The following is a 14,719-nucleotide window of genomic DNA, read 5'->3' on the forward strand; positions in this document are numbered from 1 at the left end:
GTGAGATATTATGCTTCCCCTGTATCCCCAACACTTGATTGCATATCCGGAAAGGTTCGGGGGTTTCATAGGTGGGAATTCTTGTAGTTCTTCTTCCACGGATATTTGGTTTGAGATTGGGATTTCTTACCGAGTATTCGTTCTTGATCCGTACCTTGTTGATTTATTCCTCTACCTAAATTCTAAGTGGCTTCTCAATTTATGGATATGTGACCATCTCAAGTGGAATGCATTCGTTCATTTTGTACGGATGTGAAGACTATATGTTGCAATTTCAACCCGTTTGATTCAGCTTCATTTTATCTATCGATATGCTAACGGTTGTCACCCTCTTCAGGATGGCTCCCGCTAAGAGCAGCAATCAAAATCAAAATCAGAATCAGGATCCGCCACCACCTCCTCCTCCTCCGGAGGCATGGCAAGCTGTGATGGCCGCAACCAATGCAAACACACAGTTGATCATGCAAATTCTTCAAGAGCGCAATCAAGCGGACCAAGGCAACCAAGGCAACAATCAGAATCACTTTGCTACACTCAACCAGTTCCTTGCTAACGGGCCAAAGACTATTAGCAATTGTGTTGAGGCAACTGATGCTGGCGATTGGCTCATGGATCTGTGCAAGCATTTCGAGTCCAGTAACGTCAGGCCTGAGGACTGTGTCAAGTTTGCTTCCTTCCAACTCAAATACCAAGCTGCAGAATGGTTCCAGCAGTACAAGGATTCCAGAGGAGGCCATGTGATTACCTGGGATGAATTCCGTCAAGACTTCAAAGCTCTTCATATCCCTCAGAGCGTGGTTGAAAGCAAGCGTGAGGAATTCCGCAACCTGAAGCAAGGCTCTTTGTCTGTCTATGACTACAACAAGTTGTTTCAGAAGCTTGCCCGCTTTGCTAAGCAGGACGTCCCTGACGAGAAGAGCATGATATACCAGTTCAGGGGTGGTCTCAGAGAAGAAATCCAACTAGCTCTTGTTCTCTTTGAGCCCTTGAGGTACGATGAGTTCTACAACATGGCATTGAAGCAAGAGGCCGCTCAACTGAGGTGTGATGCTTCCAAGAAGCGAGTCAGAGATGCTACTCCTTCTTCCTCTACTCAAGTGGCCAAGCAGCAGAAGTATTGGCTTCCTCCTCCTCCGTTCCGTCAGCCGTATCAGCAGAAGAGCAAAGGTGGCAGTGGATCTTCCCACCCACCCAACCCTGGCTTTCAGAACAAGACTTCGTCTCAAGCTCCAAGATCGAGTGCTTCGTATCACCGTCCGCTTTCAGAGGTCACGTGCAACAAGTGCCAACAGAAGGGTCACTATGCCAACAAGTGCTTCAACCAGAGGCGTCTCCCTCCTCCTCCTCCTGTGAGATCAGCAAGTACTGCTATGGTCAAGCATAACCCCAAGCACGCCAAGGTCAACATACTGAATGCAGCTCAGGCAGAGGACTCGTCAGATGTGATTATGGGTAACATTCTTGTTAATGATATTCTAGCTAAAGTTCTTTTTGACACTGGTGCATCGCATTGTTTCATCTCGAGACCTTTTGCATCTAAGCATGATTTTGTTACTCAAGTGTTGTCGAAACCGTTGGCTATTGTCTCTCCGGCCCGTCAAATGACATCTCGAGTATGCGTTCCGGATGTTACAATCACTTTGGGTGACTATAAGTTCTTGTCTTCTCCAAATGTTCTTGGTGACTCGGACATTGATATTATTCTCGGAATGGATTGGCTTTCTAAGCACAAGCCGCATCTTGATTGTGCTGCAAGGCAGATTCAATTGACTCATTCGTCTGAGGATGTAATTGTCTTTGCCGCTCGTGATGATACCATCCGTCTGTTTTCTCTCAATGAGAAGGGTGAACTGGATGCCATCTCGCAAATTCCAGTCATCTGCGAATATCAAGACGTCTTTCCAGAAGAGCTTCCAGGAATGCCTTCGCACCGGCCAGTTGAATTCGTCATCGATCTTGAGTCTGGCACGGAACCTGTGTGCAAGCGTCCTTACAAGCTCGGACCTGAAGAGTTGAAGGAGCTGAAGAAGCAACTCGATATTCAAGAGAGAATGGGTCTCATCCGACCTAGTTCTTCTCCGTGGGGTTGTGGTGTTCTTTTTGTGAAGAAGAAGGATGGAACGGACCGACTTTGTGTTGATTACCGTCCATTGAACAAGAAAACCATCAAGAACAAATACCCACTTCCCAACATCAACGAGTTGTTCGAACAACTCAAAGGTGCCCAAGTATTCTCCAAGCTTGACCTCCGTATGGGTTATCACCAGATTCGAATCCGTGAGCAAGATATTCCCAAGACGGCTCTCAGGACAAGCTTTGGTTCATATGAATACACTGTCATGTCTTTTGGCCTCATCAACGCTCCTCCGACTTTCTCTCACATGATGAACTTCATCTTCAACGCCTACACCAATGACTTCGTTTTGGTCTATCTCGACGACATTCTGGTCTTTTTGAAGAACAAGGAAGATCATGCCAAGCACTTGCGTTTGGTACTCGATAAGCTCAGGGAACACAAGTTCTACGCCAAGTTCTCCAAGTGCGAATTTTGGCTCGATGAGGTTCTTTATCTTGGTCATATCATCTCTGCCAAGGGCATTGCGGTGAATCCTGAGAAGGTGTCTGCAATTGTGAATTGGGAACCACCTCAGAACGTGAAGCAACTCCGTAGCTTCCTCGGTCTCGCAAGCTACAGTCAAAGATTCGTTGAAAACTTTTCTAATATCGCGAAGCCTCTCTCAAATCTTCTCCAGAAGCACGTCAAGTACGTTTGGTCTCCGGAGTGTGACATTGCTTTCAACACTTTGAAAGAGAAATTGGTCACTGCTCCAGTTCTCACTCCACCTGATGAATCCAAACCGTACGAGGTCTTTTGCGATGCCTCTCTCCAAGGTCTCGGCGCAGTGTTGATGCAAGAAAAGAAAGTTGTGGCTTATACCTCTCGCCAGTTGAAGCCCAACGAGAAGAACTACCCCACTCATGACCTCGAGTTGGCGGCAGTTGTTCATGCTCTTTTGACTTGGAGACATCTCTTATTGGGAAGAAAAATGGACATTTTCACTGACCACAAGAGTCTCAAGTACATCTTCACTCAGCCTAATCTCAACCTCAGGCAAACTCGATGGGTCGAAATGATTCAAGAGTATAATTCGAGTATCGAGTATACTCCAGGCAAGGCCAATGTGATTGCTGACGCATTGAGCAGGAATGCTTATTGCAACAGTCTGGTTCTCAAGTCTTATCAACCCGAGCTTTGTGAAGCTTTCCGCAAACTTAATCTGCAAGTTGTTCCTCAAGGTTTCCTCGCCAACCATCAAGTCTCTCCTACCTTGGAAGACCAGATTCGCCAAGCCCAGCTTCTTGATGCTATGGTGAAAAAGGTGAAGATTGGGATTGCTAAGAGTCAACCCAAGTACAAGTGCTACCGCCTTGATGACAAGGATACTCTCTTCTTCGAGGATCGTATTGTTGTGCCCAAAGGTGACCTACGAAAAGTGATCATGAATGAGGCTCACAATTCTCTCCTCTCCATCCACCCTGGGAGCACGAAGATGTATCAGGACCTCAAGCAGGCTTATTGGTGGACTCGAATGAAGCGCGAGATTGCTCAGTTCGTAAATGAATGTGATGTCTGCAGAAGAGTGAAGGCGGAACACCAAAGGCCAGCTGGTCTCCTCCAACCTCTTGCCATTCCAGAATGGAAGTTTGACCACATTGAGATGGACTTCGTGACTGGGTTTCCAAAGTCCAAACGTGGCAATGATGCTATATTCGTTGTCATCGACAAACTCACTAAAGTGGCTCACTTTCTGCCTATCAAAGAGTCTATCACTGCAGCTCAATTGGTGGAGCTCTATACCTCTCGAATTGTCTCTCTACACGGTATTCCACAAGTGATCTCTTCAGACCGTGGCAGCATCTTTACCTCCAAGTTTTGGAATTCTTTTCAGAAGGCCATGGGCACCAAGATCCGCTTCAGTACAGCTTTCCATCCTCAAACTAGTGGTCAAGTCGAGCGTGTCAACCATATTCTTGAAGATATGCTAAGGGCTTGTGTGATCTCCTTCGGCATGAAGTGGGAGGATTGTCTTCCATATGCTGAATTCTCCTATAACAACAGTTTTCAAGCAAGTTCGGGCAAGTCCCCATTTGAAATTCTGTATGGCAGGAAGTGCCGTACCCCTCTCCACTGGGCTGAAATCGGTGATCGTCAGCTTCTCGGAAATGACTTAATCACAGAGGCAGAGGAAATGTGCAAAGTCATTCGAGATAACCTCAAAGCAGCCCAATCCCGCCAGAAGAGCTACTATGATAGTAAGCACCGTGATTTGGCTTTCGAGATCAGAGATCATGTTTACCTCCGTGTCTCTCCAATGAAAGGTACTCGTCGCTTCGGTATCAAAGGGAAGCTTGCCCCTAGATACGTGGGACCTTTCAAGATCGTTAGCAAGAGAGGCGATCTCGCCTATCAACTCGAGCTTCCTTCAAACTTTGCAAATGTGCATGACGTGTTCCATGTCTCAGCTCCGAAAGTGCTTCAAGACTCCTGACCGCACTGTCAACTTCGAGGACATTGAGCTCCAAGAAGATCTCTCTTTATCGTGAGCACCCCGTTGCTATTCTTGAAGAGACTGAACGCAAGACTCACAACAAGTCAATCAAATTCCTCAAAGTCAAGTGGTCACACCATTCCGACCGTGAAGCTACCTGGGAACGCGAGGATCACCTCTGTTCTGAATACCCGGCGTTCTTTCAGTCCTAGATCTCGGGACGAGATCCTTTCGTAGTGGTGGAGTGTTGTAACACCCCGGATATGATTTACCCAATATGAACTCCAACTCTTGTCGTTTCCGGCATTAAGTTATTTTATTTTCTCGGGTTCAGGTTTTTGTCTCCGTGTGTTGTTGTCGTTGTCATGCATCTCATATCATGTCATCATGTGCATTGCATTTGCATACGTGTTCATCTCATGCATCCAAGCATCTTCCCCGTTGTCCGTTTTGCATTCCGGCGCTCCGTTCTCCTCCGGTGGTCATTTCTACATTTCTTTCGTGTGTGGGGATTAAACATTTCCGGATTGGACCGAGACTTGCCAAGCGGCCTTGGTTTACTACCGGTAGACCGCCTGTCAAGTTTCGTACCATTTCGACTTCGTTTGATGCTCCAACGGTTAACCGAGGGACCGAGTAGGCCTCATGTGTGTTGCAGCCCAACACCCCTCCATTTTGGCCCAAAACCCACCAAAACCCTCTCCATCATCTAGAGCGTTCAATCACGATCGCGTGGCCGAAAACCGCACCTCATTTGGACTCCCCTAGCTCCTCCTATGCCTATATAAAGAACCCCCTCCGAAATTCCCCTTCTCCTCCCCCTGAAACCCTAGTCCCCTTCGTCTCCACGCACCGGCGGACATTTTTCTGTCCGGCCGGACGCGTCCGCTTCGTCCCACCGCCGCCACGTGTCGCTCCGGGAGTGGCCAGCGCCCGCGCCCACTTCGCCGGCCCGCCCGGGCCCAGGCGGGGCCCCCGGCCCGTCTCCCGCGGGCCAGATCCGGCGCCGCCCGCGCCCTTCTCCTTCCCCGACGCCGGCGAGCCGCCCCGCTCCAACGCGCCGCCCCGCCCACGCTCCTCGCCGCCGCACGCCCGGGAAGCTCCGGCCATCTCTGTCTCCGCCCCGCGCCGACCTTCTCCTCCGGCGGCCGACTTCATCTCCGGCGAGCTTCAAGTCCCCGGCGAACCTCGTTATCCGTGCGGCCAGATCTGGATCCGGATCTCGGATCGGTTGACTTTTTATCCCCGAAACCCTAATATTTTGCCCTTGTTCATCGCATCGTAACTTTGCATCCGTAGCTCCGTTTTGGGCATATAGCATACCAAAATGTTCGTCTCAGAGAGCACATCATTTCATCTCACTGCATCATTTTCATTTGAGTTCATCTTGATGCCCGAAATGCTGTTGGAAGAGTGCTAGTTGAGATAATTGTCAGATCTGCTGCTCCAGTTAGATATTTGTCATTTTTGCCATGATTATTGTGTGCATGATATGCCCCTGAGCTCTACATGTGTTTTGTTATATGTTTTGCCATATATCCAGAGGTGCAACCCATGTATTTTTGTGATGTGTTTGGTGACTAGCACAAGCTTGCAAAGTGGTGCAATCGTTAATGCTGATTTCAGGGACTTAGCTTTTCCACTAAGTCCTTGATCTGTCTATTTCAATATGCCATATGTTCATGTTGTTTCCTAATGATCCGTGCCTCTTTTGAGGATGATCAGTAAGGATGTTTTGTTAATCTTGTAGTGCCCTATCCATCCATGTCTTTGTTTGCAATTATGGAACACCCTAGCATGAGTCAATCGACCTCTACTTTTGTCATTTCGTGAATCTGTGCAGATTGTCTACTTGTTAGCGATTTTGCCGAGGATGTTGTGGTTGATCCGTGCATGCTATGTTATTGTTCTTGCCATGTCTAGCTTGTATAATGTGTATTCTTGATGGGTGTATGCTTAGATTGTCATGACATGCTCTGTAATGAGTGCATCGAGCTCGTTAACATGCCTACTTGATATCTGATTTGCATGCTCCAGTTTTTCACTAAGTCTGTGATCTGATTATGTTTTTGCCATGTTTACATGCTTGCAATTGTATTTTCTGATCCCTTTTGGCTCAAGGTCACTAAGGGACTTTTGTTAAGATCTTTGAGTAGCTCCATGCCATGATTTACTTTGCCATGTTCAGGTCCTGTAGCATATAGTTTTCATGCTCCAAAGTGTGCTACCTGATCTGAAATTCCAGACAAGTGTTAATTTCACTAGTGTCTGAAATCTGTTTACCAAATGCATTTTTGCCATGCTTGTTTGAACCTGTTAATGAATGAATTGGCCGTAGCTCACTGTTCATCTTTTGTTAAGCATCATGTATGGATCCCTGCCATGTATTTTGTTGTCATGTTTGAGTGCTGTAGCATGTTCATCTTGTTGCATTTAGATGGCTACTTGCTGTAAATCGCAGACCGGTGCCATATTTGAATTGCTTGCCATTTCCAAACCGTGACTCCGATTCCGGCGTTCTTTATATCGTTTTCAAGCGATTTCATATCACCTTTCCAGTGACACACTTGGATTTCGAAGTTGAGGCCAGGTTCATTCATTCTTTGTCAAATCTTGCATATGCATCGCATATTGCATCCCGCATAGCATACCATGTTTGCATCATGTTGTTTGAGCTTTGCACGTGGTTGATTGTGTCCTTGTTGCTTGTTTGTCTTGTTTGGGTAGAGCCGGGAGACGAGTTCGCTAACGAGGAGCCCGTTGAGTTTGCTTTCGAGGATCTAGTCAACTCTGACAACTTTGCAGGCAAGATGATCATACCCTCGAAATCACTACTATCTTTGCTTTGCTAGATGCTCGCTCTTTTGCTATGCCTATGCTACGATGCCTACCACTTGCTTATCATGCCTCCCAAATTGCCATGTCAAACCTCTAACCCACCATGTCCTAGCAAACCGTTGATTGGCTATGTTACCGCTTTGCTCAGCCCTCTTATAGCGTTGCTAGTTGCAGGTGAAGATTGGAGACCGTTCCTTGTTGGAACATTATTTACTTGTTGGGATATTATTATATTATCTTGTTATCTTAATGCATCTATATACTTGGTAAAGGGTGGAAGGCTCGGCCTCTCGCCTAGTGTTTTGTTCCACTCTTGTCGCCCTAGTTTCCGTCATATCGGTGTTATGTTCCCGGATTTTGCGTTCCTTACGCGGTTGGGTTATAATGGGAACCCCTTGATAGGTCGCCTTGAATAAAGCTTTTCCAGCAATGCCCGACCTTGGTTTACCATTTGCCACCTAGCCTCTTTTCCCTTGGGTTTCCGGAGCCCGAGGGTCATCTTATTTAAACCCCCCCGGGCCAGTGCTCCTCTGAGTGTTGGTCCAACCTAGAGCCCCTTGCAGCGCCACCTCGGGGAAATTCGAGGGCTGGTTTTAGTTGTATGGATTGCTTATCCGATTGTGCCCTGAGAACGAGATATGTGCAGCTCCTATCGGGATTTGTCGGCACATTCGGGCGGTGTTGCTGGATTTGTTTTAACTTGTCGAAGTGTCTTGTAGAACCGGGATACCGAGTCTGATCGGAATGTCTCGGGAGAAGGTCTATTCCTTCGTTGACCGTGAGAGCTTGTCATGGGCTAAGTTGGGACTCCCCTGCAGGGTTTTGAACTTTTGAAAGCCGTGCCCGCGGTTATGGGCGGATGGGATTTTGTTAATGTCCGGTTGTAGATAACTTGAACCTTAACTTAATTAAAATGAATCAACTGTGTGAGTTACCGTGATGGTCTCTTCTCGGCGCAGTCCGGGAAGTGAACACGGTGTTGGAGTAATGCTTGTCGCAGGTTGTTCTCTAGTTATTCATTTGCGCTTTGCCCTCTCTTCTCGCTCTCTTTTGCGAACAGGTTAGCCACCATATATGCTAGTCGCTTGCTGCAGCTCCACATATTTATCTTGCCTTACCTATAAGCTTAAATAGTCTTGATCGCGAGGGTGCGAGATTGCTGAGTCCCTGTGGCTCACAGATTACTTCCAAACCAGATGCAGGGCCTGATGACTCCGTTCCAGATGACGCGCTTGAGCTCAAGTGGGAGTTCGACGAGGACTCACGCCGTTACTATGTGTCTTTCCCTGATGATCAGTAGTGGTGCCCAGTTGGGGCGATCGGGACCGTGTCGCATGTTGGGTTTACCTTTTATTTTGGCGCCGTAGTCGGGCCATGAGTGTTTGGTTGATGTAATGCTATTTATGTACTTTGTTTGACGTGGCGAGTGTAAGCCAACTATGTATCCCCCCTTTTATTATCTATATTACATGGGATGTTGTGAAGATTGCCTAACTTGCGACATTGCTTTCAATGCGGTTATGCCTCTAAGTCGTGCCTCGACACATGGGAGATATAGCCGCATCGAGTGCTTTACAGCAGCGTTGTGTTCCGCTGCCAGGGCGGCGATCAGCGCGCCCTTACCGGTGTCTTCTTCATCCCCAGCCTGCGGACGAACATCGCCTTCGTGGGACAACTCGACGAGGCCGGCTGCATCATCAACATCGCCGACGGTGTCATGACCGTCCTAGACCCGGCCGGCGTATGCTGGCGCGCATCAAGCGCTCTGGAAATCGCCTGTACACCGGAGTACTCACCATTGACGCACCGGCGTGTCTAATGGCGCAGGGCGACGACGCAACGTGGAGATGGCATGCTCGCATGGGGCATCTTCACTTCCATGCACTCCGGACCATGTCCACGAATCAGCTCGTGCGCGGCATGCCGGTGATTGATCGCGTGGCGGAATACTGTGACGGCTGCGCTCTGGGAAAGCAACATCGAGCACCGTTCCGTCAGGCCACGGCGTATCGTGCCGAGCGCGGCCTCGAGCTCGTGCACACGAACTTGTGCGGGCCGATCACTCCAACAACTCCAGGAGGTAACAAGTATTTCCTGCTTGTGGTAGATGATTACATTCGCTATATGTGGCTAGAGCTCCTAAGGTCCAAGGATGAGGCGTACTCCCGTTTCAAGAAAATCAAAGTGATGGCTGAGGCTGACGGCAACTGCAAGCTGCGCGCTTTCAGGTCAGACCGCGGCGACGAATTCAACTCAATCGAGTTCAGAGAGTACTGCGAGCAGAGCGGCATCAAGCATTTCACCACTACACCGTACACACCACAGCAAAACGGCGTCGTCGAACGTCGGAATCAGACGGTGGTGGAGATGGCCAGGTGCATGATGAAAAGCATGAGCATGTCGGTGTTCTTCTGGGCGGAGGCGGTGAGAACGGCAGCGTATCTGCTAAACCGCGCGCCGACAAGAAGCTTGGAGGGTGTCACACCCTATGAGGCGTGGCACGTCCGTAAACCTAATGTGCAGCACCTGCGCACGTTTGGGTGCACGGTTCACGTGAAACACGTCGGCACCGGCATCACCAAGCTCAGTGATCGATCGACACCTATGGTATTTGTCGGTTATGAGGAGGGCTCCAAGGCGTACCGAGCATATGATCCAGCAACCAAGAAGGTCCAGGTAACACGTGATGTCATTTTTTAGGAGAATAGGCCACGGATGTGGAGCGCTCAGGACACGAGCGCGGTCACCACCGCACCAGCGACTTTCACTGTGGTCTATACCACGGAGAACGGTGTCCAGGAGGTGGATAGCGGGTCGTCCACCCCGCCGGTCACACCACGGTCAACGGCGACACCCTCTACACCAGCCTTGGGGACGCCCGATCAGCTGCAGTCGCCACGCCGGTGGTGAGCATGCCGGACTCGTTGTAGTCCGGGTCAGCGACGCCCACAGACTCATCAAACGGCAAGGGCACGCCTCCTTCACATGACTCTAGGCACGATGTGCCCACGGGGCAGCCAGTGCGCTATCGGAGCTTCACCAGCGTGCTCGAGGAAACTGAAGACCAGGCGGTGCGCGAGCAGTTCGAGCGTTGCCTACTCGTGCGCTGCCTGTTCAGCACCGAGGAGCCGCATGACACGGACGAGGCGCTCGCTAGCAAGGCGTGGAAAGGCGCCATGGACGTCGAGATGTAGTCCATCATTGACAACAAGACTTGGGAGCTCACTCAGCTGCCTGCTGGACACAAAGCGATCAGATTGAAGTGGGTTTATCGTGTCAAGCGAGATCCTGCAGGCAACGTCGTCAAACACAATGCTCGCCTCGTCGCAAAGGGGTATGTACATCGTCAGGGGGTGGATTTTGAGGAGGTTTTCGCTCCCGTAGCTCGCATGGAGACAGTACGACTGCTTCTGGCCCTGGCTACACACTCCGGATGGGAAGTTCATCACATGGATGTAAAATCAGCTTTTCTGAATGGTGATCTCACCAAAGAGGTTTATGTTGCTCAGCCGCCGGGGTACGAGATCGCCGGCAAGGAGGAGAGTGTGATGCGCCTTCGCAAGGCCTTATACGGGCTGCATCAAGCTCCACGCGCCTGGTATGCAAAACTGGATGAATCGCTGACTGCTCTTGGATTCACTCGCAGTCCTTTGGAGCACTCAGTTTACAGGCGTGGCAATGCTCACTTGTATCTGCTGGTGGGGGTCTATGTGGATGATCTCATTATCACTGGGACTAACGCAGCGGACATAGCCTCGTTCAAGGAGCAGATGCAGCAACTCTTCAAGATGAGTGATCTGGGCAAGCTGAGCTACTACTTGGGCATAGAGGTGGAGCAGAACAGCAGCAGCATCACACTCTGTAAGAAAAGCTATGCCGAGAAAATACTGGAGATCGCAAATATGGCGGGCTGCAACAACTGCCACACGCCCATGGAGTGTCGACTCAAGCTGAAGAAAGAGGACGACGGTGAGCCTTTTGACGCCACTCTGTATCACAGGGTGATTGGAAGACTGCGCTATCTGGTGAACACACAGCCTGACATAGCACATTCTGTCGGGATCGTCAGCCGGTTCATGAAGAAGCCTAGTACACATCACTGGGCTGCTCTCAAGCATATATTGAGGTATGTGAAGGGCACCAAGCACTATGGATGTAGCTACAAGAGAGGTCAGGGTGTAGCGAAACTGCTTGGGTTCAGCGACAGCGATCACCCCGGCGACATCGGCGATCGCAAGAGCACTTCCGGGCATGTTTTCTATCTTGGCAAGAACCTGATCACCTGGAGCTCTCAGAAGTAGAAGATAGTTGCGCTTTCTTCATGTGAGGCAGAATATGTGGCCATTGCAGCAGCGACCTGCCAAGGGTTGTGGTTGAGCAGACTGTTGGGAGATATAACTGGAATTGCTCCTGCGAGGTTCAAGCTCCAAGTGGACAACAAATCTGCTATAGCTTTAAGAAAAAATCCAGTACACCATGATCACAGCAAACACATTGACGTGAAGTTCCATTTTATGAGAGACTGCATGGAAAAGGATCAAGTGAAGATCGATCATGTGGGCACGCAAGATCAACTGGCCGATGCTCTGACAAAAGCGCTCGGACGAGTTCATTTCATTGAGATGAGATAGAGGCTTGGAGTGATCGGTTTGGAGCAGTGAGATTAGGGGGTGAAATGTTATGCTTAGTCTAATCTCATGCTAGCAACGTAGTTCTGTTTTTCTTTCTGTTTGTAATAATGTGTGCATGCGAGATGATGTGACCCGGACATGCACGTAGCTAGGTGGTGGCTCAAGTGCTGTAGCATGCACTGACCACTTCTCCCTCTCCCGTTTTCTTCTCCTGGTGGGCGCATGCGCTGTGAGTCGTGGCCGTGGGATGGCGCGGCCATCGCGGATCATGGCGCGCCTGCCGGGAGGTAGCTAGCTAGGTTGTTGCAACCGATATAGAGAGGAATGGAAAACAGAAAAGCTGCGCGGTTGACGGCGGCACAAAACTCGTTCTCTATCTGTCGTTCAAGTTCATAGCTCTCGCTCTTTCTTTCTCTGCTCGATCGCGTGTGTTGGCAACGACATCCTTCACATTTTGGAGGAAAAAAAACATTAGTTAAGACTCAATAGAAAAATTTCTATCCTATGTATCAAATGACATCTTTTTCTTTATAGGGATTGAGATGCATGTTATCTCATTTTTTATAATTTTCCTATTCCTACAACATTTCTATCCTATGAACCAAAGGAGGCCTCATCATTTTTAGGCGGTGGAGATTTTTCTTTGTCACAAAGAGGGAATGTTTCCGCGGAATATTGCGTAGTCCATTGAATCGGTGGGCCTAAATGTGAGCAGAAAACGGCCCTGGATGGCTGCAACAGGCATCCGTCTCCTTCCCCGTGCACTTCGAATCTCCCTTCGACGAAAACCCTAGTTCAGTTAGGAAGGGCAAGGGGAACTAGGAGGCGGGGAAGACATGGCGGCCGCGGCGGCCTCCGTTGGACACAGCAGCAGAGGCGGCGGTGGGCGGATCCATCGGCTGGAGGTGGAGAATTTTAAGTCGTACAAGGGAACGCAGACCATCGGCCCCTTCTTCGACTTCACGGCCATCATCGGTCCCAATGGCGCCGGCAAGTCCAATCTCATGGACGCCATCAGTTTTGTGCTCGGCGTCCGCTCGGCACACCTCCGTGGCGCCCAGCTCAAGGATCTCATCTACGCCCTCGACGACCGCGACAAGGAGGCCAAGGGTCGCAGGGCCTCCGTACGCCTCGTCTACAACCTCCCAGGCACCGGCGGCGAGCTTCACTTCACCCGCACCATTACCGGCGCCGGTGGCAGCGAGTACCGTATCGATGGCCGACTCGTCACGTGGGACGACTACAACGCCAAGCTCAGATCCCTCGGCATTCTCGTCAAGGCCCGCAACTTCCTCGTTTTCCAGGTCTTCACTAATTCTTCCTCCTCGATTAGCAATAATTCCGGAGACCTGACATGAGCATTTGCGTTGCAGGGTGACGTGGAATCCATTGCCTCCAAGAATCCTAAGGAGCTCACTGCACTTCTGGAGCAGATTGCAGGCTCTGACGAGCTCAGGAGGGAGTACGACGAATTGGAGGAACAGAAAACCAGTGCCGAAGAGAAATCTGCACTTGTCTATCAAGAGAAAAGGACCATCGTCATGGAGAGGAAGCAGAAGAAGGCGCAGAAGGAAGAGGCAGAGAAGCATCTGCGCTTACAGCAGGACCTGGTACTTCTCCCACACTCATTTCTTTTGTTCTGAAAAATCTCAAGTTTGGGTTACTTACCAAATATTCACATTGTGCGCCCTATGTCTTTGCTTGTTTTCAGAAACTGTTAAAAACAGAGCATCTCCTATGGCAACTCTACAGCATTGAAAAAGACATGGAAACAATAGAAGCCGAACTTGAGGATGATAGACGTTCTCTTCAGGAAGCGCGCGAAGATAATCAATCCTCTGACAATGGACTTGCTGCAAAAAGGAAGGAGCAAAGTGCATTTCTCAAGAAAATTACCTTATGCGAGAAGAGTATGTCGAAGAAAAAGCTTGATATTGACAAAAAGGTAGGTGCCTTATTTTCACTCCTAAACCCCACCACTTCCATCATGGCATTTCTGTTTGTGGCTGTATGAAGAGCTTATCAAATTCTTTTCTTCTGTTCTGTTTTCTCGTGGCATCATACAACTCTTAATTACGTGTTTAATTTTTAGCTTCTTGCAATTTAGAATTTGTAGTAGAATTCTTATTAGTAGGTGAAACAAGGCTTGCCTTCTAGAGAATTAGAGCGTACCAATGTCGTTGATATTATGAATTGGGCATGTTAATTACATCCTAATTGATATGTTTCTTCTTCAGCAACCCGAGCTTCTTAGATTGAAAGAGCAAATATCTCGGCTCAAATCCAAAATCAAAAGCTGCAACAAAGAGATTGACAAAAAGAAGGATGATAACAATAAACATTTGGAAGAGATGAAAAGGCTGCAGAGTGCTTTGGCTGATGTCACAAGTGCTATTGAGGAGTTGAACGAGCAAGGCCAAGATAAAGGAGTGAAACTGCAATTAGCCGATGACCAAGTCCAGGAATATCATAGAATGTGAGTCTGACTGTCGTATCTCCATGTGTACTATCTAAGGAGAGTAACACCATTTTGTCTTGCCTATCTTTCTAGTTTCTAGGCATAAAACTAGTGTCAAAAATGGTCTTACATGATGGGATGGAGGGAGTACTTGGGAGTTGAATGAGCGAGTGAGTCTCAAAATCGTAGAATGATATGTATTTCTGAACAAACTTTGAATGCCAGAACATCTATTTGTGAGG

General features: G+C 48.9%; 1 protein-coding gene across 1 annotated transcript in view; it reads left to right on the forward strand.

The window, feature by feature from the left end:
- Nucleotides 1-12,733: 12,733 nt before the first annotated feature.
- LOC119329166 (structural maintenance of chromosomes protein 1-like) overlaps nucleotides 12,734-14,719 on the forward strand; it is a 12,037-nt gene continuing 10,051 nt past the window's right edge. The window contains exons 1-4 of the mRNA XM_037602169.1: nucleotides 12,734-13,323; nucleotides 13,393-13,629; nucleotides 13,731-13,964; nucleotides 14,257-14,495. Coding sequence (XP_037458066.1) covers nucleotides 12,856-13,323; nucleotides 13,393-13,629; nucleotides 13,731-13,964; nucleotides 14,257-14,495 — 1,178 coding nt within the window. The 5' untranslated portion in view covers nucleotides 12,734-12,855. The remainder of the gene's footprint in view (nucleotides 13,324-13,392; nucleotides 13,630-13,730; nucleotides 13,965-14,256; nucleotides 14,496-14,719) is intronic.

The sequence above is a fragment of the Triticum dicoccoides genome, chromosome 7A (assembly GCF_002162155.2).
Source record: "Triticum dicoccoides isolate Atlit2015 ecotype Zavitan chromosome 7A, WEW_v2.0, whole genome shotgun sequence".
NCBI lineage: Eukaryota > Viridiplantae > Streptophyta > Magnoliopsida > Poales > Poaceae > Triticum > Triticum dicoccoides.